This window comes from Urocitellus parryii, chromosome 3 (genome assembly GCF_045843805.1).
Source record: "Urocitellus parryii isolate mUroPar1 chromosome 3, mUroPar1.hap1, whole genome shotgun sequence".
In the NCBI taxonomy this organism is placed as follows: Eukaryota; Metazoa; Chordata; class Mammalia; order Rodentia; family Sciuridae; genus Urocitellus; species Urocitellus parryii.
Window position 1 is genome coordinate 214577654 of NC_135533.1, and position 23529 is coordinate 214601182.

General features: G+C 55.9%; 1 protein-coding gene across 1 annotated transcript in view; it reads left to right on the plus strand.

Annotated features, from left to right (window-relative positions):
- The window catches only part of Muc16 (mucin 16, cell surface associated), a 93976-nt gene that overhangs the window by 62019 nt on the left and 8428 nt on the right, over window positions 1–23529 (plus strand). The window contains exons 50-95 of the mRNA XM_077796586.1: window positions 155–327; window positions 463–498; window positions 949–1115; window positions 1276–1343; window positions 1906–2078; window positions 2198–2233; window positions 2670–2863; window positions 3024–3091; window positions 3658–3830; window positions 3964–4018; window positions 4422–4587; window positions 4748–4815; window positions 5381–5553; window positions 5687–5722; window positions 6196–6320; window positions 6481–6548; window positions 7652–7824; window positions 7958–7993; window positions 8446–8570; window positions 8729–8796; window positions 9365–9537; window positions 9671–9706; window positions 10159–10283; window positions 10442–10509; window positions 11073–11245; window positions 11379–11433; window positions 11838–11991; window positions 12150–12217; window positions 12781–12953; window positions 13086–13140; window positions 13537–13702; window positions 13861–13928; window positions 14501–14673; window positions 14807–14842; window positions 15313–15437; window positions 15597–15664; window positions 16259–16431; window positions 16535–16570; window positions 18388–18512; window positions 18604–18671; window positions 19092–19264; window positions 19604–19639; window positions 20029–20153; window positions 20241–20308; window positions 21056–21228; window positions 21954–21989. Of these exons, the coding sequence (XP_077652712.1) occupies window positions 155–327; window positions 463–498; window positions 949–1115; window positions 1276–1343; window positions 1906–2078; window positions 2198–2233; window positions 2670–2863; window positions 3024–3091; window positions 3658–3830; window positions 3964–4018; window positions 4422–4587; window positions 4748–4815; window positions 5381–5553; window positions 5687–5722; window positions 6196–6320; window positions 6481–6548; window positions 7652–7824; window positions 7958–7993; window positions 8446–8570; window positions 8729–8796; window positions 9365–9537; window positions 9671–9706; window positions 10159–10283; window positions 10442–10509; window positions 11073–11245; window positions 11379–11433; window positions 11838–11991; window positions 12150–12217; window positions 12781–12953; window positions 13086–13140; window positions 13537–13702; window positions 13861–13928; window positions 14501–14673; window positions 14807–14842; window positions 15313–15437; window positions 15597–15664; window positions 16259–16431; window positions 16535–16570; window positions 18388–18512; window positions 18604–18671; window positions 19092–19264; window positions 19604–19639; window positions 20029–20153; window positions 20241–20308; window positions 21056–21228; window positions 21954–21989 (4910 nt within the window). The remainder of the gene's footprint in view (window positions 1–154; window positions 328–462; window positions 499–948; window positions 1116–1275; window positions 1344–1905; window positions 2079–2197; window positions 2234–2669; window positions 2864–3023; window positions 3092–3657; window positions 3831–3963; window positions 4019–4421; window positions 4588–4747; window positions 4816–5380; window positions 5554–5686; window positions 5723–6195; window positions 6321–6480; window positions 6549–7651; window positions 7825–7957; window positions 7994–8445; window positions 8571–8728; window positions 8797–9364; window positions 9538–9670; window positions 9707–10158; window positions 10284–10441; window positions 10510–11072; window positions 11246–11378; window positions 11434–11837; window positions 11992–12149; window positions 12218–12780; window positions 12954–13085; window positions 13141–13536; window positions 13703–13860; window positions 13929–14500; window positions 14674–14806; window positions 14843–15312; window positions 15438–15596; window positions 15665–16258; window positions 16432–16534; window positions 16571–18387; window positions 18513–18603; window positions 18672–19091; window positions 19265–19603; window positions 19640–20028; window positions 20154–20240; window positions 20309–21055; window positions 21229–21953; window positions 21990–23529) is intronic.

Sequence of the window (23529 nt, forward strand, 5' to 3'; positions counted from 1 at the left end):
GGCCAAAATCACTGCACTTGGAGGCTCTGGGTCTCCTAATTCCCCTCCCTGCCAGGCTTCTCATATCAGTGCCCCTTCCTCCCTGTCCCCAAGAACCAAAGAACCCCTCCATGAAGAGCTGTTGATTGTCATTCCTCTTGCCCTTACTCTCCAGACCCAGGAAAGATGGATTGGCCACCAGGGTGGACGCAGTCTGTAACTACCGTCCTGACCCCATGGGCTCCAAGCTGGACATAAAGCAGCTGTACTGGGAGCTGAGCCAGCTGACCCACGGCATCACCCAGCTGGGCCCCTACACCCTGGAGAGGAACAGTCTCTATGTCAATGGTGAGCAGTGGCCATCTGTTCTGCTATGTGGTAGAGCCCGGGGCGTCCTCCAGGTCTGCGCTGCCTGGGTCCTTACCAACTCACAATTCATATATTCATTCTCCCCACTCCTCCTCTCCCCCTCTCCTGCTGCAGGTTATACCCACCAGGCCACAGCAACGACTCCCAGTGGTGAGTCCACACAGTGACCCTAAGAGAAATCCCTTGACTTCCGGGGGGCAAGCAGCAGACCCTGCCTACGTACGTTTCCAGCTGTCAGGGAGGACAGGAACCAAGACACAGGCTGGAAAGCCAGTGGGATAGGTCTCAGCTCTGATCACCTTGGGCTGTTGCCTGCACATACACCAAGGTCATTAAATGTACTTTGAGTGGATGAAAGGAAAAAAATAGGTGCAGAATTTGATGGACAAATATAAGTATTTAAAAATTTCTTTCATCAGAGCTTTCTGGTTTCCAGATTGGTCCTTCATGGCCTGCAGTGTGTGATAATCCAGGATGGACCACAACTGATTTAGGGGTTGGGACCCAAGAACTCCCAGGGCTGGCTGTATTCTAAAGCGGGAGGGTCCCTGATTTAAGGACCATGGCCACAGACCCTGTCTATCCACTATGTCTACCCAGACCTGACTCAAGGGGACCTCTCCTCTCCCTCCACGGATGCAACCTCAGGACTTCGCCTGCAGTCCTTCACCCTCAACTTCACCATCACCAACCTGCGCTACGAGGAGGAAATGCAGCCCCCAGGGTCTTGGATTTTCAACAGCACAGAGAAGACTCTGCAGCAGCTGGTGAGCACAGTGCCTGTCCCACTCTGGTCCTGCCCACTGGAGCCAGCCTGCCTGTGTCCCACCCTCTGATGCACCTGTATCCTCCATGAACCCTACACCCACCAATGGTGCCATTGCCCACCTCTCAGCTGACCCACTCCCCCCTCTCTTTCCTCCACAGCTCGGACCCTTGTTCAAGAACACCAGTGTGGGTCCCCTGTACTCTGGCTGCAGACTGACTTTGCTCAGGTGAGACTTAGAGTCATTTGTGCTCCCAGGCCCAAGCAGTGTGGGTGATTCCTTCCTGCCCCCCTGTCCTTCCTGTCCTCCACAGAGATGGTTTCAGGAGGCATCAGCTCCAGCACCAAGGCCTCCCTTAACCCTTCCCCTTCCCCCTCCTGACCTGTCTCAAATTCTGTCCCCGCCCTCCCTTCTCCCTTTTACAAGAAGGGCATTTCCTTTAGATGATGGATTCTGTTGCCAGGATGTATCTTGTGACAAATACACTTTCTGCGTTTGCTGTAATCCCCAACTCCAGTTCTCCACCTGTCCCACCTTGGGACCTGCCTGTCCCCAAGCCATGAGGTGGCATGTTTCATCTTTAAAATTCAGGATCCATTTTCATACCTGCCAACTCTGTCCCAGTGGCCAGCTGTTCAGAAGCCAGTGCCCTCGGAGAACCTGTATCTGACCTCTCACCCTTCTGCGGGCCTTCAAATTGCCTCTGTCATTTTCCCTTCTTGGTGGCGGTATTCCTGGCCCCTTTCCTGAAAAAAAGGCTCTCATTCCTCTTCCTCGCCATTCTCCCCAGGTCTGAAAAGAATGGCTCAGCCACAGGAGTGCACACCGTCTGCACCTACCATCCTAACCCCTTGGAACCCAAGCTGGACAGAGAGCAGCTGTACTGGGAGCTGAGCCTGCTCACGCAAGGGGTCACTCAGCTGGGCAACTACACCCTGGACCGGAACAGTCTCTTCGTCAACGGTGAGCAGGGCCATCTTGCTCTGCTGCATGGTGGAGCCCACAGCATCCCCTTCCAAGCCTCCTCAGTCCTCCTCCCCTCCCAGCACCTCCTCACACTCACTCTCTCTGGCTCTCTGCAGGTTACACCCACCGGACTGTGATGACCACCACCAGTGGTGAGTAGTCAGTGGCCCTCAGAAGTCCCACAGCCAGGGAAGGAAGCAACAGGCCCTGACCACATCGCCAGCAGTCCAGGAAGGAAGAAGTTGGGGTCACAGGCTGGGAAGTCCTTGCAATCATATGATCACCACCGTGTCCTTGGACACTTCTAGGCATATTTCCTTGGAAACAGAGAAAATGCCACTGAATGATAATTGGGTGGAGAGATGAAAGTAATAAATGAACAATTCAATAGAATTACCAGAAATAAAATATTAGAAGTTCAAATGTCTCCTTAAAGCTTTAGAGGTTCCACATCTTCCCCTCCCTACCAGTAGGATTCGATGACTGAATGAGATCCACAGTAGTGGCGCAGGGCTTGGGCCCCAAGGACACTACTGCATTGCTGTAGTCTCCAGTGAGATCCTCCCTGATCTCAGGCTGTGACCACAGATCATGCCTGCCCGCAAAATCCACTCAGACCTGACTCAAAGGTCCTCTCCTCTCCCTCCCCTGATACAGCCTCAGGACCTCCCCTGGAGTCCTTCACCCTCAACTTCACCATCACCAACCTGCGCTACGAGGACGACATGCAGCCCCCAGGGTCCTTGACCTTCAACACCACTCAGAAGGTCCTGCAGCACCTGGTGAGCACAGTGCCTGTCCCACTCTGGTCCTGCCCACTGGAGCCAGCCTGCCTGTGTCCCAGCCTCTGATGCACATGTATCCTCCAGGATCCCCACACCCACCAATGGTGCCATTGCCCACCTCTCAGCTGACCCACTCCCCCCTCTCTCTCCTCCACAGCTCGGACCCTTGTTCAGGAACACCAGTGTGGGTCCCCTGCACTCTGGATGCAGACTGACTTTGCTCAGGTGAGACTTGGGATCACTGGTGTTCCCAGGCCGAAGCAGGGTGGGTGCTTCCTTCCTTTCTTCCTGTCCTTCTGTCCTCCACAGAGATGGTCTCAGGAGGCATCAGCTCCAGCACCAAGGCCTCCCTTAACCCTTCCACTACCCTCCTGACCTGTCTCAAATTCTGAACATCAGCATCACTGACCCTCAACCCCTCCCTCCCTTCTCCCTTTTACAAGATGGGCATTTCCTTTAGACAATGGATTCTGTTGCCAGGATGTATCTTGTGACAGATACACTTTCTACATTTGCCTTACACCACAACTCCAGTTCTTCACATGTCCCGCCTGGAAACCACCTGTCCCAAGCCATGAGGTTGCATTTTTATTCTCCACCTTCAGGAACATCTTCCCTTCAACCAACTCCTCTCCCAGGGGGAGGCCGTCCAGAAGTCAGTGCACAGATGACCAGGCTGGCTTCCCACCCTTCCAGGGCCTCCTCATTTTCTCTATCACATTTCTGCCCTACTCAGAGGTATCTCTGGACCTTCCTCTGAACATGCACTCATCCCCCCGTGCTATCCCCAGGTCTGAGAAGGATGGGTCAGCCACCAGGGTGGACGCTGTCTGCACCTACCATCCTGACCCTGTGGACCCCAAGCTGGACAGAGAGAAGCTATACTGGGAGCTGAGCCCACTGACACATGGCATCACCCAGCTGGGCCCCTACGCCCTGGACCAGAACAGTCTCTATGTCAATGGTGAGCAGGGGCCACCAGTGCTGTGCTGTAGCATAGAGCCCGCATCCTCCATGTCTTGGCGGGCTTCATCCTTACCCACTCACACGTTCATATTCATTCTCCCCCACGCCTCTCTCCCCCTCTCCTGCTGCAGGGTACACCCACCAGGCCACAGCAACTACTGCCACTGGTGAGTCCACAGTGACCCTGTCATGGTCCCTTGACCTCCATGGGGCAAGCAGCAGACCCCTGCCCACATCTGCAGCTGTCAGGGAGGGTCAGATCCAGGTCACAGGCTGGAAAGTCAGTGGGATAGGGCTCAGCATTGGTCACCTTGTGTTGATGCTTGGACAAACACCAAGGTCATTAAATCTCATTTGGGTGGAAAAGTAGGTTTGAAAATTCATAAAAAATAGGTGTTTAATAAATTCTTTCATCAGAGCTTTGTAGCTTGCAGACCCTTCCCTTCTTGCTTGTAGCATGTGACAATCAAGGCTTGGGTTAGGCATTAGGCAACAATGACCCTCAGCCATTCCTACATCCTCAAGCAGTGTGCTCCTTGGTGTGAGGCCCATGGCCACAGACCCTGCCTGCCCACATTGTCCACCCCAGACCTGACTCAAAGGTCCTGTCCTCTCCCTCCCCTGATGCAGCCTCAGGACCTCCCCTGGAGTCCTTCACCCTCAACTTCACCATCACCAACCTGCGCTACGAGGACGACATGCAGCCCCCAGGGTCCTTGACCTTCAACACCACTCAGAAGGACCTGCAGCACCTGGTGAGCACGGTACCTGTCCCACTCTGGTCCTGCCCACTGGAGCCAGCCTGCCTGTGTCCCACCCTCTGATGCACCTGTATCCTCCAGGATCCCCACACCCACCAATGGTGCCATTGCCCACCTCTCAGCTGACCCACTCCCCCCTCTCTCTCCTCCACAGCTCGGACCCTTGTTCAGGAACACCAGTGTGGGTCCCCTGTACTCTGGATGCAGACTGACTTTGCTCAGGTGAGACTTAGGGTCCCTGGTGCTCCCAGGCCCAAGCAGTGTGGGTGCTTCCTTCCTGCCCCCCTGTCCTTCCTGTCCTCCACAGAGATGGTCTCAGGAGGCATCAGCTCCAGCACCAAGGCCTCCCTTAACCCTTCCCCTTCCCCCTCCTGACCTGTCTCAAACTCTGTCCATCAGCATCACTGACCCTCGTCCCCTCCCTCCCTTCTCCCTTTTACTAGAAGGGCATTTCCTTTAGATGATGGATTCTCTTACAAGGATGTATCTTGTGACAAACACACTTTCTATATTTGCCTTAATGCACAACCCCAGTTCTTCACGTGTCCCACCTGGGACTCACATATCCCCAAGCCATGACGTTGCATTTTTATTTTCAAACATCAGAAACATTTTCCCATCACAGGTCTCCTCTGCCAGCGGGAGGCCGACCAGAAGTCAGTGCACAGATGACCAGGCTGGCTTCCCACCCTTCCAGGGCCTCCTCATTTTCTGTCACTTTTCTGTCCTAATCAGAGGTATCTCTCGACCTTTCTCTGAACATGCACTCAACCCCCTGCTCTCCCAGGTCTGAGAAGGATGGGTCAGCCACCAGGGTGGATGCGGTCTGCACCTACCATCCTGACCACGTGGGCCCCAAGCTGGACAGAGAGAAGCTATACTGGGAGCTGAGCCCACTGACCCATGGCATCACCCAGCTGGGCCCCTACACCCTGGACCAGAACAGTCTCTATGTCAATGGTGAGCAGGGGCCACCCGTGCTGTGCTCTAGGGTAGAGCCCGCATCCTCCATGTCTGGGCGGACTTTGTTTTTACCAACTCACACGTTCATATGCATTCACCCCCGCGCCTCTCTCCCCCTCTCCTGCTGCAGGGTACACCCACCAGGCCACAGCTACTACTCCCACTGGTGAGTCCACAAGACCCTGTCAGAGTCCCTTGAACTTCAAGGGCATGCACCAGACCCCTGCCCACATCTCCAGCTGTCAGGGAGGGTCGGATCCAGGTCACAGGCTGGAAAACCAGTGGGATAGGTCTCAGCTGTGATCACCTTGTGTTGTTGCCTGGACACACACCAAGGTCATTAAATGTCGTTTGTGTGGAAAAACAGACAAAAGTAGGTTCAAAAATACCTGAAAAATAGAGGTGTGTGATAAAATATTTCATCAGATCTTTGTAGCTTCCTGATCCTTCCCTCCTTGCTTGCAGCATGTGGCAATCAAGGCTTGGTTTAGGCATTAGGCACCAATGACCCTCAGCCATTCCTACATCCTCAAGCAGTGTGCTCCTTTCTGTGAGGCCCATGGCCACAGACCCTGCCTGCCCACATTGTCCACCCCAGACCTGACTCAAAGGTCCTCTCCTCTCCCTCCCCTGATGCAGCCTCAGGACCTCCCATGGAGTCCTTCACCCTCAACTTCACCATCACCAACCTGCGCTACGAGGACGACATGCAGCCCCCAGGGTCCTTGACCTTCAACACCACTCAGAAGGTCCTGCAGCACCTGGTGAGCACAGTGCCTGTCCCACTCTGGTCCTGCCCACTGGAGCCAGCCTGCCTGTGTCCCACCCTGTGATGCACGTGTATCCTCCAGGATCCCCACACCCACCAATGGTGCCATTGCCCACCTCTCAGCTGACCCACTCCCCCCTCTCTCTCCTCCACAGCTTGGACCCTTGTTCAGGAACACCAGTGTGGGTCCCCTGTACTCTGGCTGCAGACTGACTTTGCTCAGGTGAGACTTAGGGTCCCTGGTGCTCCCAGGCCCCAGCAGTGTGGGTGCTTCCTTCCTGCCCCAGTGTCCTTCCTGTCCTCCACACAGATGGTCTCAGGAGGCATCAGGTCCTGTTGGGTTCCTTGCAACAAAAACTCAGGGTCACTCCAGGGAAATGGCTTCGGGAAATAAACACACAACAGACAAGATACCTTTTTCTTTGGGGGTCCTGTGACCCCTCCTCTGACTTTAAGGGTCCCCAGAAAGAGACAGTGAGCTCCTGCTTAATATATTATTGAGGTGAAGCCATTCAAATGAGGAAAGGGCTCAGGAATCAGGGGGCTGTGCCTAGCTTCGTGATGTCTGCTGTCAGCAGGTTGACTGGCATCTAGTGAGGACACACCCAAAGGCAGAACAAGAGAAGGGACACACAAAGGACATTTACAAGGAACATTCTATTCCAAACAGGGCAAAAGGGTAACATCACAAACAAATAGGTGAGCGTAGCTCAATGCATGGACAACACACCTACGTCTGAACACAATTTTGCTACTTCAAGGGTCAGGCCAGTCAATAAACAGGTCACTACGAAAGTGACCCACAAAGCGTCTTCTGATAATGGGAAGGAAATGCCAGTCACTCAGCGAGTTCTCCTGTTAGTAGGCTTTAACAGGCTCTAGCCACAAGACCTCCTTTCACCCTTTTACTCTCTCCTCCTAACCTGTCTCAAATTCTGTCCATCAGCATGACTGACCCTCTTCTCCCGCCTCACTTCTCCCTTTTACAAGAAGGGCATTTCCTCTAGATGATGGATTCTGTTGCCAGGATAAGTATACTTTCTACGTTTGCTTTAATCCTCAACTCAAGTTCTCGACCTGTCCCACCCAGAACTCACCTGTCCCCAAGCCATGAGGTTGGATGTTTTATACTCCACCTTCAGGACCATTTTATAAAAGCTGACCACTCTACCAGAGGGAGGCCGTCCAGAAGTCAGTGCATAGGATGACCAGGCTGGCTTCCCACCCTTCCAAGGCCTCCTCATTTTCTCTGTCAGTTTTCTGCCCTACTCAGAGGTATTTCTGGACCTTTCTCTGAACATGCACTCATCCCCCCTGCTCTCCCAGATCTGAGAAGGATGGGTCAGCCACCAGGGTGGACGCTGTCTGCACCTACCATCCTGACCACGTGGGCCCCAAGCTGGACAGAGAGAAGCTGTACTGGGAGCTGAGCCCACTGACCCACGGCATCACCCAGCTGGGCCCCTACGCCCTGGACCAGAACAGTCTCTATGTCAATGGTGAGCAGGGGCCACCCGTGCTGTGCTCTAGGGTAGAGCCCACGTCCTCCACGTCTGGGCAGACTTCGTCCTTACCCACTCTCACGTTCATATTCATTCTCCCCCGCGCCTCTCTCCCCCTCTCCTGCTGCAGGTTACACACACCAGGCCACAGCAACTACTGCCACTGGTGAGTCCACAGAGACCCTGTCATGGTCCCTTGACCTCCATGGGGCAAGCACCAGACCCCTGCCCACATCTCCAGCTGTCAGGGAAGGAAGGATCCAGGTCACAGGCTGGAAAGCCAGTGGGATAGGTCTCAGCTCTGATCACCTTGTCTTGTTGCCTGGACACACACCAAGGTCATTAAATGTCATTTGGGTGGAAAAACAGACAAAAGTAGGTTCGAAAATTCATAAAAATAGAGGTGTGTAATAAATTCTTTCAACAGAGCATTGTAGCTCGCAGCATGTGACAATCATGGCTTGGTTTAGGCATTAGGCACCAATGACCCTCAGCCATCACTACATCCACAACCGATGTGCTCCTTGGTGTGAGGCCCATGGCCACAGACCCTGCCTGCCCACATCGGACACCCCAGACCTGACTCAAAGGTCCTGTCCTCTCCCTCCCCTGATGCAGCCTCAGGACCTCCCCTGGAGTCCTTCACCCTCAACTTCACCATCACCAACCTGCGCTACGAGGACGACATGCAGCCCCCAGGGTCCTTGATCTTCAACACCACTCAGAAGGTCCTGCAGCACCTGGTGAGCACAGTGCCTGTCCCACTCTGGTCCTGCCCACTGGAGCCAGCCTGCCTGTGTCCCACCCTGTGATGCACGTGTATCCTCCAGGATCCCCACACCCACCAATGGTGCCATTGCCCACCTCTCAGCTGACCCACTCCCCCCTCTCTCCTCCACAGCTCGGACCCTTGTTCAAGAACACCAGTGTGGGGCCCCTGTACTCTGGCTGCAGACTGACTTTGCTCAGGTGAGACTTAGGGTCACTGGTGCTCCCGGGCCCAAGCAGTGTGGGTGCTTCCTTCCAGTCCTCCTGTCCTTCCTGTCCTCCACACAGATGGTCTCAGGAGGCATCAGCTCCAGCACCAAGGCCAACCTTAACCCTTCCACTTCCCCCTCCTGACCTGTCTCTAATTCTGTCCATCAGCATCATTGGCCCTCATCTCCTCCCTCCCTTCTCCCTTTTACAACAAGGGCATTTCCTTTGGATGATGGATTCTCTTACCAGGATGTATCTTGTGACAGACACACTTTCTATATTTGCCTTAATCCACAAATCCAGTTCTGCACCTGTCACACCTGGGACCCACTTGTCCCCAAGCGATAAGGTTGCATTTTTATTCTCAAACATCAGAAATATTTTCCCATCAGCCAACTCCTCTCCCAGGGGAAGGCCGTACGGAAGTCAGTGCACAGATGATCAGTCTAGCTCTCGTCCTTCCTGGGCCTCCTCATTTTCTCTGTCACTTTTCTGCCCTACTCAGAGGTATTTCTGGACCTTTCTCTGAACATGCACTCATCCCCCGTGCTATCCCCAGGTCTGAGAAGGATGGGTCAGCCACCAGGGTGGACGCTGTCTGCACCTACCATCCTGACCACGTGGGCCCCAAGCTGGACAGAGAGAAGCTGTACTGGGAGCTGAGCCCACTGACCCACGGCATCACCCAGCTGGGCCCCTACGCCCTGGACCAGAACAGTCTCTATGTCAATGGTGAGCAGGGGCCACCCGTGCTGTGCTCTAGGGTAGAGCCCACGTCCTCCACGTCTGGGCAGACTTCGTCCTTACCCACTCACACGTTCATATTCATTCTCCCCCGCGCCTCTCTCCCCCTCTCCTGCTGCAGGTTACACCCACCAGGCCCCAGCAACGAGTCCCACGGGTGAGTCCACAGAGACCCTGTCATGGTCCCTTGACCTCCATGGGGCAAGCACCAGACCCCTGCCCACATCTCCAGCTGTCAGGGAAGGAAGGATCCAGGTCACAGGCTGGAAAGCCAGTGGGATAGGTCTCAGCTCTGATCACCTTGTCTTGTTGCCTGGACACACACCAAGGTCATTAAATGTCGTTTGTGTGGAAAAACAGACAAAAGTAGGTTCGAAAATTCATAAAAATAGAGGTGTGTAATAAATTCTTTCAACAGAGCATTGTAGCTCTCAGCATGTGACAATCAAGGCTTGGTTTAGGCATTAGGCACCAATGACCCTCAGCCATTCCTACATCCACAACCGATGTGCTCCTTGGTGTGAGGCCTATGGCCACAGACCCTGCCTGCCCACATCGGACACCCCAGACCTGACTCAAAGGTCCTGTCCTCTCCCTCCCCTGATGCAGCCTCAGGACCTCCCCTGGAGTCCTTCACCCTCAACTTCACCATCACCAACCTGCGCTACGAGGACGACATGCAGCCCCCAGGGTCCTTGACCTTCAACACCACTCAGAAGGTCCTGCAGCACCTGGTGAGCACAGTGCCTGTCCCACTCTGGTCCTGCCCACTGGAGCCAGCCTGCCTGTGTCCCACCCTCTGATGCACCTGTATCCTCCAGGATCCCCACACACACCAATGGTGCCATTGCCCACCTCTCAGCTGACCCACTCCCCACTCTCTCCTCCACAGCTCGGACCCTTGTTCAAGAACACCAGTGTGGGGCCCCTGTACTCTGGCTGCAGACTGACTTTGCTCAGGTGAGACTTAGGGTCACTGGTGCTCCCGGGCCCAAGCAGTGTGGGTGCTTCCTTCCAGTCCTCCTGTCCTTCCTGTCCTCCACACAGATGGTCTCAGGAGGCATCAGCTCCAGCACCAAGGCCAACCTTAACCCTTCCCCTTCCCCCTCCTGACCTGTCTCTAATTCTGTCCATCAGCATCATTGACCCTCATCTCCTCCCTCCCTTCTCCCTTTTACAACAAGGGCATTTCCTTTGGATGATGGATTCTCTTACCAGGATGTATCTTGTGACAGACACACTTTCTACATTTGCCTTAATCCACAAATCCAGTTCTTCACCTGTCACACCTGGGACCCACCTGTCCCCAAGCGATAAGGTTGCATTTTTATTCTAAAAAATCAGGAACAATTTCCCGTCAGCCAACTCCTCTCCCAGGGGGAGGCCATCCAGAAGTCAGTGCACAGGATGATCAGTCTAGCTCTCATCCTTCCAGTGCCTCCTCATTTTCTCTGTCAGTTTTCTGCTGAGATGTATCTCTGGACCTTTCTCTGAACATGCACTCATCCCCCCTGCTCTCCCAGGTCTGAGAAGGATGGGTCAGCCACCAGGGTGGACGCTGTCTGCACCTACCATCCTGACCCCGTGGGCCCCAAGCTGGACAGAGAGAAGCTGTACTGGGAGCTGAGCCCACTGACCCACGGCATCACCCAGCTGGGCCCCTACGCCCTGGACCAGAACAGTCTCTATGTCAATGGTGAGCAGGGGCCACCCGTGCTGTGCTCTAGGGTAGTGTGCACATCCTCCACGTCTGGGCAGACTTCGTCCTTACCCACTCTCACGTTCATATTCATTCTCCCCCGCGCCTCTCTCCCCCTCTCCTGCTGCAGGTTACACCCACCAGGCCACAGCAACTACGCCCACTGGTGAGTCCACAGTGACCCTGTCATGGTCCCTTAACCTCCAGAGCACAAGCAGCAGACCCCTGCCCACATCTCCAGCTGTCGGGGAGGGTAGGATCTGGGTCACATGCTGGAAAGTCAGTGGGATAGGTGTCACCTGTGATCACCTTGTCTTGTTGCCTGGACACACACCAAGGTCATTAAATGTCGTCTGGGTGGAAAAACAGACAAAAGTAGGTTCGAAAATTCATTAAAAATAGAGGTGTGTAATAAATTCTTTCAACAGAGCATTGTAGCTCGCAGCATGTGACAATCATGGCTTGGTTTAGGCATTAGGCACCAGGGACCCTCACCCATCCCTACGTCCTCAACCGATGTGCTCCTTGGTGTGAGGCCCATGGCCACAGACCCTGCCTGCCCACATTGTCCACCCCAGACTGACTCAAGGGACCTCTCCTCTCCCTCCCCTGATGCAGCCTCAGGACCTCCCATGGAGTCCTTCACCCTCAACTTCACCATCACCAACCTGCGCTACGAGGACGACATGCAGCCCCCAGGGTCCTTGACCTTCAACACCACTCAGAAGGTCCTGCAGCACCTGGTGAGCACAGTGCCTGTCCCACTCTGGTCCTGCCCACTGGAGCCAGCCTGCCTGTGTCCCACCCTGTGATACACGTGTATCCTCCAGGATCCCCACACACACCAATGGTGCCATTGCCCACCTCTCAGCTGACCCACTCCCCACTCTCTCCTCCACAGCTCGGACCCTTGTTCAAGAACACCAGTGTGGGGCCCCTGTACTCTGGCTGCAGACTGACTTTGCTCAGGTGAGACTTAGGGTCACTGGTGCTCCCGGGCCCAAGCAGTGTGGGTGCTTCCTTCCAGTCCTCCTGTCCTTCCTGTCCTCCACACAGATGGTCTCAGGAGGCATCAGCTCCAGCACCAAGGCCAACCTTAACCCTTCCCCTTCCCCCTCCTGACCTGTCTCTAATTCTGTCCATCAGCATCATTGACCCTCATCTCCTCCCTCCCTTCTCCCTTTTACAACAAGGGCATTTCCTTTGGATGATGGATTCTCTTACCAGGATGTATCTTGTGACAGACACACTTTCTACATTTGCCTTAATCCACAAATCCAGTTCTTCACCTGTCACACCTGGGACCCACCTGTCCCCAAGCGATAAGGTTGCATTTTTATTCTCAAACATCAGGAACAATTTCCCGTCAGCCAACTCCTCTCCCAGGGGGAGGCCGTCCAGAAGTCAGTGCACAGGATGATCAGTCTAGCTCTCATCCTTCCAGTGCCTCCTCATTTTCTCTGTCAGTTTTCTGCTGAGATGTATCTCTGGACCTTTCTCTGAACATGCACTCATCCTCCCTGCTCTCCCAGATCTGAGAAGGATGGGTCAGCCACCAGGGTGGACGCTGTCTGCACCTACCATCCTGACCCCGTGGGCCCCAAGCTGGACAGAGAGAAGCTGTACTGGGAGCTGAGCCCACTGACCCACGGCATCACCCAGCTGGGCCCCTACGCCATGGACCAGAACAGTCTCTATGTCAATGGTGAGCAGGGGCCACCCGTGCTGTGCTCTAGGGTAGAGCCCACATCCTCCACATCTGGGGGGCCTTCTCCTTACCCACTCACACGTTCATATTCATTCTCCCTCACCCTTCTCTCCCCCTCTCCTGCTGCAGGTTACACCCACCAGGCCCCAGCAACTACTCCCACTGGTGAGTCCACCATGACCCTGTCATGGTCCCTTGACCTCCAGGGGCCGAGCAGCAGACCCCTTCCCACATCTCTAGCTGTCAGGGAGGGTAGGATCCGGGTCACAGGCTGGAAAGCCAGTGGGAAAAGTCTCAGGTCTGATCACCTTGTCTTGTTGCCTGGACACACACCAAGGTCATTAAATATGGTTTGTGTGGAAAAACAGACAAAAGTAGGTTCATAAATTTATAAAATTGAGGTGTGTAATAAATTATTTCATCAGAGCTTTGTAGCTTCCCGATCCTTCCCTCCTCGGTTGTAGCACATGACACTCAAGGGTTGGTTAAGACATTAGGCACCAAGGACCCTGAGCCATTGCAAACTTCTCAAGCAATGTGCTCCGTGGTGTAAGGACTATGGCCACTTTGTCCATCCCAGACCTGACTCAAAGGTCCTCTCCTCTCCCTCCCCTGATGCAGCCTCAGGACCTCCCCTGGAGTCCTTCACCCTCAACTTCACCATCACCAACCTGCGCTACGAGGACGACATGCAGCCCCCAGGGTCCTTGACCTTCAACACCACTCAGAAGGTCCTGCAGCACCTGGTGAGCACAGTGCCTGTCCCACTCTGGTCCTGCCCACTGGAGCCAGCCTGCCTGTGTCCCACCCTCTGATGCACCTGTACCCTCCAGGATCCCCACACACACCAATGATGCCATTGCCCACCTCTCAGCTGACCCACTCCCCCCTCTCTCCTCCACAGCTCGGACCCTTGTTCAAGAACACCAGTGTGGGTCCCCTGTACTCTGGCTGCAGACTGACTTTGCTCAGGTGAGACTTAGGGTCACTGGTGCTCCCGGGCCCAGGCAGTGTGGGTGCTTCCTTCCTGCCCTTCTGTCCTTCTGTCCTCCACAGAGATGGTCTCAGGAGGCACCAACTCCAGCACCAAGGCCTCCCTTAACCCTTCAACACCACTCAGAAGATCTGAGCTATCTCAAATTCTGTCCATCAGCATCACTGACCCCCATCTCCTCCCTCTCTTCTCCCTTTTACAACAAGAGCTTTTCCTTTAGATGATGGATTTTGTTGCTAGGATGTATCTTGTGACAGACACACTTTCTATATTTGCCTTAATGCACAACCCCAGTTCTCCAACTGTCCCACCTGGGACTCACATGTCACCAAGCCATGAGGTTGCATTTTTATTTTCAAACATCAGGAACATTTTTCCTTCAGCCAACTCCTCTCCCAGGGGGAAGCCGTCCAGGAGTCAGTGCACAGATGACCAGGCTGGCTTCCCACGCTTCCAGGGCCTCCTCATTTTCTCTGTCAGTTTTCTGCCCTACTCAGAGGTATCTCTGGACCTTTCCATGAAAATGCACTCATGCCCCCTCTCTCCCCAGGTCTGAGAAGGATGGGTCAGCCACCAGGGTGGATGCGGTCTGCACCTACCATCCTGACCCCGTGGGCCCCAAGCTGGACAGAGAGAAGCTGTACTGGGAGCTGAGCCCACTGACCCACGGCATCACCCAGCTGGGCCCCTACGCCCTGGACCAGAACAGTCTCTATGTCAATGGTGAGCAGGGGCCACCCGTGCTGTGCTCTAGGGTAGAGCCCACGTCCTCCACGTCTGGGCGGGCTTCGTCCTTACCCACTCTCACGTTCATATTCATTCTCCCCCGCGCCTCTCTCCCCCTCTCCTACTACAGGTTACACCCACCAGGCCACAGCAACTATTCCCAGTGGTGAGTCCACAGTGACCCTGTCATGCTCCCTTGACCTCCAGGGGACCCCTGCCCACATCTTTAGCTGTCAGGGAGGGTAGGATCCGGGTCACAGGCTGGAAAGCCAGTGGGATAGGTCTCAGCTCTGATCACCTTGTGCTGTTGCCTGGACACACACCAAGGTCATTAAATGTTGTTTGGCTGGAAAACAGACAAAGGTAGGTTAAAAAATTCATAAAAATAGAAGGTGTATAGTAACTTCATTCATCATAGATTTGTAGCTTCCAGATCCTTCCCTCCTGCTTGTAGCATGTGACAATCAAGGCTTGGTTTAGACATTAGGCACCAGGGACCCTCAGCACCCCAGGTGCTGCAAACTTGTCAAGCAATGTGCTCCTTGGTGTGAGGCCCATGGCCACAGACCCTGCCTGCCCACTTTGTTCACCGCAGACTTTACTCAGAGTATCTCTCCTCTCCCTCCCCTGATGCAGCCTCAGGACCTCCCATGGAGTCCTTCACCCTCAACTTCACCATCACCAACCTGCGCTACGAGGACGACATGCAGCCCCCAGGGTCCTTGACCTTCAACACCACTCAGAAGGTCCTGCAGCACCTGGTGAGCACAGTGCCTGTCCCCTCTTGTCCTGCCCACTGGAGCCAGCCTGCCTGTGTCCCACCCTGTGATACACGTGTATCCTCCAGGATCCCCACACCCACCAATGGTGCCATTGCCCACCTCTCAGCTGACCCACTACCCCCTCTCTCTCCTCCACAGCTCGGACCCTTGTTCAAGAACACCAGTGTGGGTCCCCTGTACTCTGGCTGCAGACTGACTTTGCTCAGGTGAGTGCTTGCAGTACCAGTCTATGACTTCCTCAAGTGCTCCCCAGCTCAGGAGTTTGGTCATCTTCCTTCCCTCACTCTTGTGGCTGTCTTCAGTAGAGGTGGAATTCAGGAGGTGTTGGCTCCAGCACCAGGAGTGTCCTAAAACTACAACTTCACTCCTCAACTCCCCCCATCCCTGGATTTTGTAGAATCCATCAACCATACTGGATCTCCCACGTGATGGTCGTCCTTCTGAAATCTCACTCTGCTCCTTTTCCCAATGGGGCCATTTTCTCTGAGTGTTAAATGCTCTCCCAGCACGAACTTGTATTTTCCGCCTGTTTTAATCAGCAGCTGCACCTCTTGTCTGTCCCCAGCATCTGACTCCTGCCCACGTGCTGTGGATTACAGGCTCAAAGTCTCGCCATTTAATAAAGACTCCTGAGTCCCTGACTCTGCCCTCAGTGTCCCTCACAGGATCTTAGTGTGGCCTCTCACTTCTCTGCCACACTTGTCTTTGCCTCTGGCTGCCTCCTGACCTGCTCCCCCGAAACTCAGGACCCCTTCCTGGGCTCTCGACTTACGCCCGTCTCTCTTACTTGCTCTTCCCAGGCCGGAGAAGGATGGGGCTGCCACCAGAGTGGATGCTGCTTGTACCTGCCGCCCTAGCCCCACAAGTGTCGGACTGGACAGAAAGCAGTTGTACGAGCAACTGAGCCAGCTCACCCAGGGTGTCTCCCAGCTGGGGCCCTACACCCTGGATAAGGACAGTCTCTACGTTGATGGTGAGGGGCTGCCATCTCTCACAGCAGTTCCGTGAGTTCTGCATGCTCTTTCTCTCTTCTCTGATGCTCTTCCCTCTAACTCTTTCTCCTTCTCCCTGTACAGGTTATACCCGCCAGGCCTCGACCACTACCTCCAGCAGTGAGTATTCTGGGTCTCTCTCGGGTCTCACTCTTGTAACCTTCTGCCTGGTCCAAGCCCTTCGAGGCCAGGGCTCCTTGCCTCCACTCCCAATCCCAGCCCCGTCCAACCCACTAGGTACAGGGAGCTATACCTGCTAGTTCCCAGAGCCCGGCATCTCCTCCCGAGCATCTCCTGGATGTGGGAGGCCCCAGCCCAGCACTTGGGGTATGTTCCCCCAACTTCTGCAGTTAGAGGATCCACTCTCTGGTGAAGGGCCGTGCTGGGATGCGGCTGTCCTTCCCTGCCGCGGCAGATCCTAAGTTAGCTTCCGTCCGGGACTGTACTTGAAGTAAAGCCTCTGCCGCTCTGGGGTTAGGAGTGGACTTTGACCCTTTCCAGGTGAGGGCTCTGTCTTCATTTTGTGAATCGTAGTAGTCCAGATCCCTGGGTTCCACCCTGCTGCCCCCCAAACTGGGAGCTCCTCCACCAGCCGGCCCTCCCTGATCACACCCACTCTTTGGATGGGGAAGAGTCCAGAGGAGATGCCTAGGAATGGGGACTGAATGGGGGTGGCAAAGTCGCCTACCCCTGCACACGTATCCCCAGGGAGGAGGCCCCAACTCCAGACTGAATGGGGTGCAGAGAGAGGCACAAATTCATACAGGCAATCTCCACGGCTGACCCCGTTCCCTTAAAGAGGTAGCACACCTTGGATCTTCTTCCTGGCCTTTTTCCTCGGCACCCATGACCACCGCATCCTTCTTAGCACCCTCTCTGGCTCCGCCTGCCCCAGGTGGGAAGGCAGCATCTCCAGGATGCAGGCTTCTCTTTGCTCCAGTACAATTGGTACCGACCCGTTTGCACCTGATCATTCCTCTCGTTGCTCGCTCACCTTCCCCCAAGGAACTCACCCATTTCTGTGGATTCCAGGGACCGTCTAGGTGCTCAGGATCCAAATCCTGGGTCCAGCCCATGCCACCCAGAGGTTACTGACCTGTGGCCCTCTCGCCTCCCGGCCATCACACAGGCCCCCTGGTCTCTGATACCCTAAGGAGAAGGTCCCCCAAACCTCCTCCTCCGTTGCCAAAAGCAGAGACAGAAAGCCAGGCTTGACCGTTCCTGCTCACCTCCTGCTCACCTCCAGCCCGCAGCCCATCTAACCCCTCCTCCCTCTGGGGTCTCCCAAGCCCTTCCTTTCTCTGCCTCACTCTGATGACACCCACAGCCTCCACTCTGGCCTCCCGTCACCCTCTGCACCACAGCTGCCACCTCCCTCCTAAGGTACCTTTGTCCGTGGGGTTCCCGACAATCTTTGGATGACTCTCTCTGGTGCGCAAGCCACATCCGGACCGTGTTCTGCAGAGTCATTCCTTCCCCTTTGGGTCCCTCCCTTCTCACATCGTCCCTTCCTACGGCCACCATGAGAGGACTTCCTGTTCCTGTGCGTCACCACACCTTGCTCTCTCCTCTTCCCAGCCTTTGCCCAGGCGGCTGCTCCCTCCTGGAGTCCGCGCTCCACGGTGGGCCCCTTCCCTTACCTATGCTTTTGGTCACACCTGAAATGGCGCTTTCTCTGGAAAGCCATCTTAAGTCACTGCTTGGTGGCCTTCCTGGATGTTCGTGGCCTCCGCCCACCACCCCCCCAAAAGCAGAGTGGTGTTGCCACTTCCATCAGAACCTTTGCACACATGAGGCGCTCAGTAAATGCTCCCCGGATGACCCAAGGTTCCTGAAGTCTTAGGGATTCCACGAGGTCCCCCGCTGCAGTTCAGGCGTCTACAGCCAGAGGCCAGCAGGGTGGCTCCTGTGTCTGACACCTGCCTCTTCCTCCGCAGTCAATGGCTCCTCCGTGGTAGCGGTCACCCTCAACTTCACCATCACCAACATGCGACACACGGAAGAGATGGAGCACCCGGGGTCCTTGAAGTTCGTCTTCACTGAGAAGATCCTGCAGCGCCAAGTGAGAGCCTCCCGTGGCCACCCCTGGCCCCTCACCCCTGCCCGAGTCACCCTGCGGCCGGGCCCTCTAACCTCCTGTCCCCTCCCACCAGCTCAAGACCTTGCTCAACAAGACCAGCTCAGGTCCCCTCTACGGCGGCTGCAGGCTGGCCTCGCTCAGGTGAGGCCCCAAGGAAGTGCTCACCGGGTGGGGTGGACCTCGGGCACCAGCCAGGGAGCCTCCAGCACCCGCCGTGGGACGGCCACCCCTTCTTCCTGCCCAGGGGGCGCAAAGGCCTGAGCATTCGGTGGCTTTGAGACGAGGACCTGTGTTTAGTGTACAAAATCCAGGTGACACTCTGCCTTCAGGGAGGGTTCTCCTCTGAGAAGCAGGAGGACAACCCCACACCCTGTCTGCACCATTTACTCCAGATGTGTCGGGTCCCCAGGGCCAGGAGGCCGTCTGATGACACACTCAGGACAGGCCCCCTGTGGCCTTGACAGCTGGCCCCACGGTGTCTCCCTCGGCCTTCTCCCCCCTACACCCAGATTGCTCAAGACCCTCCTCGGCATCCCACGCCCCATGTCCCCCTTTCTCCAGGCCTGAGGATGGCGGAGCCTCCACGGGAGTGGATATGATCTGCACCTTCCACTCTGACCCCGTGGGCGCCAGGCTGGACACGGAGCGGCTGTACTGGGAGCTGAGCCACGAGACCCAGGGTGTCACCCGGCTGGGCTCCTACACTCTGGACAGGAACAGTCTCTACGTCAATGGTGAGGGGCCGTCTCAGAGCCATGTTCCCTCTGCCCGTTGGAGTGGCCTTTCCCAGGGCTCTGAGCAAAGCCTCCATCTTTCTAGGGGGGACCTGGGCCCCTCTTTCTCTCCTTCTGGGTCTGACTCCCATCTTCCTTGAGATGGACCAAAACCATCGTAGGGTCAATGACCAGGGCCAGCCACCTGCAGTCCGGTCGCCCGATTACCTTCTCCCAGAATGTCCCTCCACTGCCTCTTTTCCTCTGCTTTGACCCCAAAACAGTTCCCCAAGCCTCTTCTATCCTTGATCTTCCGGGTCCCCCAGCTGACCCTCAGCTCTGCCTCACTTCTCTGTGCAGGTTACACCTTTGGAGCCGCGGCCCTAACCCCCACCAGTGAGTACCCCTGATGTCAGCTTCCCACACACCCTGTCCTCGGAGAGGGAAGCACCACCCCCGCCTTGTCTCTCTCCTGGGCCATTGCAGTGTCCCAGCCCAGGGCGGGAGGCCACCCTCCCTTGGCTTCCATCACAAACCCTCCCTCCCTGCCGTCAAGAGGTAAACTGAGGCATGATTTTAAAAGTGTAAACAGCTCCTTCGAGCAAGTAGCAACTGGTAAAACAGGAAGCAGAGGCTGAAGGGGCCTGGGGCTCTCCACCAGGACCCAGGACAGGGGGCCCTGGAGGCCCCACCCAAGGGCACACACCGCCCCCACCTGGCCCCCATGCCACCCCCTTCGGCCACGGTCATCCCTGCCAGCTTCCTCTCTTGCCCACCTGCTATAGCTGGGGAGGTCAGCAGGGAACCCTTCACCCTGAACTTCACCCTCCGCAACCTGCGCTACTCGTCTGAAATGCGCCACCCCCGATCCCTCAAGTTCAACATCACGGACACCCTCATGCAGCACCTGGTGAGTGGCCTTCTCCCCCCGCCCCATCCCCCCCCCCAGAGGGCAGCACCTGCCTGGACCAACACAGCCTCCCCTCTTCCTCTCCAGCTCAGCCCTTTGTTCCAGAGGAGCAGCCTGGGGGCCCAGTACAGAGGCTGCCAGGTCACGGCCCTAAGGTGAGAAGAGCCCCTGCCCTCCTCCACCCACCCCAGGCCTCGCCCCTCGGCTGGCTGGCGTGTGCTCGTTTGTTCTCTTCTTGGACTTTTCAGTTCTTTGTTTTATGACAACTTCACTTTTGACATGTAAAAATTGTATATGTTGATATCCGCTGTGAAGTGATGGCCACCTTCCAGCTAATCCAGGTCTCTCTACCTGGTTACCACTTTGCGCCTTTTGACCAGTGTCACCCTACCCTATCCCCCAGCCCTGGCAGCCATCGTCCTACTGTCTGTGTGATCGTTAGGAGTCCCTTCGAGGTTGCACGTAGGAGAGAAATCATGCTCTCTTTCTTCCTGAGTCTCTTATTTCACTTAGTGCAGTGTCCTCCACCTGCATTCAGGGCTTCTCAAGCGACCGGGTTTCCGTCTCTGTTAACGCCACCGCCCCACAGTGTGTGTGTCCTGGTTGGAGGTCGTCCAGGTTGTCTCGGGTCTTGGCTGTGGCGATGGTGCTGGGAGGAGCTCAGGAGTGGAGATCGCTCTTTGCGATACTGATTTCATTGACTCTGGACGGACACCACACACACACACACACACACACACACACACACACATGTCCACATGCAGAGCTGAGTGGACACTGTGGAGACGTGGTGAATTGAAGGCTGGGGTGCCGGCTGTGAGGGGCAGTGACCACTCTCCACTGCAGGTGGGCAGGTGCCAGGTCACCTGCACCCCCCCCAAAGTTCCCCTGTCCCTCCCCAGGTCTGTGAAGAACGGTGAGCAGACCCAGGTGAATCTCCTCTGCACCTACCAGCGGCCACCCAGGGGCCCAGGTCTGTCAGCCCAGCAGGTGTTCCACGAGCTGAGAAGGGAGACTCGGGGCATCACCAGGCTGGGTCCCTACTCTCTGGACAAGGACAGCCTCTACCTCAACGGTGAGCAGCCCTCAGCCCACCCACCCCCCTGCAGCCCACCAGGATGCCAGTGTCAGGTCTCTAGGGGAGACTTAGACTTCGAACCCTGCCTCCACATCCGGCCTCCCACAGCCTCCCTGCAAGGCCGGTCCTTGAGGAATCCTATTCTACAGGAGAAACGGAGGCTCAGAGAGGGTGGCTTCCCCGAGGGTGTCGGTCCAGGGAAGGAGCCCAGTCTTCCACATGTGTCGCCTGGCTCTGCTCTAGATATGCAGAGGAGTCTTCCTTGGAGACACCTGGGGGTGGGGGGCTGAACGCATCTGTACCCCCGCCCTGCTTTCTTCTCTTGATGAGGGATGAACGTCTCTCCAGAGTGGGTCCCCTGTCCCCTATGCCAGGGAGGAAGTCAGGGACTCTGGCCCAAGAGGGGACCCAGACCTCTAGGGCACCAGCATCAGCCCAGAACCCAGAAAAGATAGAATTCAAGAGGGCGTCCCTGCATGGGGTTCTGAGTCACAAAGCCTGGCCGTGGGGAGGTTTACCGACTGCTCCCTCCCTCCCCTCCATCCCCAGCCTGGGGACAGCTCAGAGCTCATCCCTGTCCTCACCAAGTGGGCAGGGCACATCCTGGGGTGAACGGAGGCGTGGGGGGGAGGTTTGCCCACCTTAAGTGGTAAAGATGCAGACTTGTGGTGGGCGTGGGCAGCACGGTGTGACCCTCTCCTCACCTGTGACATCTTTTCCAGGTTACAATGAGCGTGGTCCGGATGAGCCTCCTCCAAGTACGTGTCCTGGCATCCAGAGCTCTTTTCAGCTTCTCTCCTTCCTCCCCAAACTCAGGCGGGTCTCCTGGGAGGGGCCAGGGTCTCAGTGCGGGGTGGGGGTGGGGGATGCTAAATCCCTGGCCTCCTCTTGCACCTGTAACGTGGCGTTGGATTCTGAATTCTCCACATTCCTCTGAGTTAAGGGAGAAGTTTGAACAAGCATCCTCTGAACCTAGGGATGGAGGTCGCACGGTGACCGTGTAATTTATGCCTCAAAGACCACGGGGTGCCCAGCAGGGGGCTTCGTGGTGTCAAGCTGCAAACTCTGCCGGCTCCCCGGTGGCTTTAGCTAAAATTGCGCGTGCTGCCATCTAGTGGTCAACTCGGCTGCCTGCCGAGCCGTCCATTCTCCACCAGGTCCTCCACGAGCTCCTCCTTGCCTTCTCTTCTGACCCTACATTCATCCCTCCTTCCTCTCCGTCCCTTCTCTCTGCCCGTGCATCCCAGGGTCCTCTTTGTCCTCCTCTCCCGTCACCCAAGCTCCCTCTAGGGCTCCTTTCCTTCGCAGGCTTGCCCCCCACCCGCCGTGCACATGCTCTTTCCGCTCACTCTGGTCCATGGTTCACCTGGGATCGGTGGTTCTGGCGTGGCCCCCAGTGCACCCCAGGGGGCGTGGAGGGCTTCTCTCAGACCTGGGGGCTCGGTGCTTCCCTGATGGGGACTCTTTCTGCAGCTCCTGAGTTAACTACCACATTCCTGCCTTCGCCCAAGACATCGGCGCAGCCAGAAACCACCACAGGTATCTGAGGGTCCCTTTTCCTCCCCAAGATCAGATCCCAGTCCCCCACCTCCACAGTCCCATGAAAATTAAGAAGCCAGGGTGTCCCGGTGCTGGTTCTACCCATTGCGTTGGAGTAGTGCGCAAGACTCCCTGCTCCTCTCTAGGTGCAACTCGGCACCCACTGACCACCCCACCAACCATCCCCAGCATCTGGTGATCACCAGTCCACTTTTTTTTTTTTCTCCCAGTATCAGGGACTGAACTCAGGTTTCTTAACCACTGAACCATACCCCCAGCCCTTTTTATTTTTTTTATTTTGAGACAGGGGCTCACTAAGTTGCTGAGGCTGGCTTTGAACCTGTGATCCTCCTGCCTCAGCCTCCCGAGTCAGTGGTCCACTCTTGACTTCTATGAGATCAGCTTCTTTAGATTCCACATAGGAGTGAGATCTTGCAGTCCTTGTCTTTCTGTGCCTGGCTTCTGTTGCTTATCCAGTTCTCCAATTGAGATCTCCAGTTCTCTCCATGTTGTCACAAATAACAGGATTGTCACAAATGACTCAGTAGCATGCCAGTGTATGTACCATGTCTTCTTTATCTGTTCATCAGTTGATGGACATCTCAGTTGAGAAACTTCGTCCCTTCTCCTCCTCCTCCTCCTCTTCCTCCTCCTCCTCCCTTTCCTCCTCCTTCTTTCCTCCCTTTCCTCCTCCTCCTTTCCTTCCTCTTCCTCCTTTCCTTCCTCCTCCTCCTCCCTTTCCTCCTCCTCCTCCCCTTC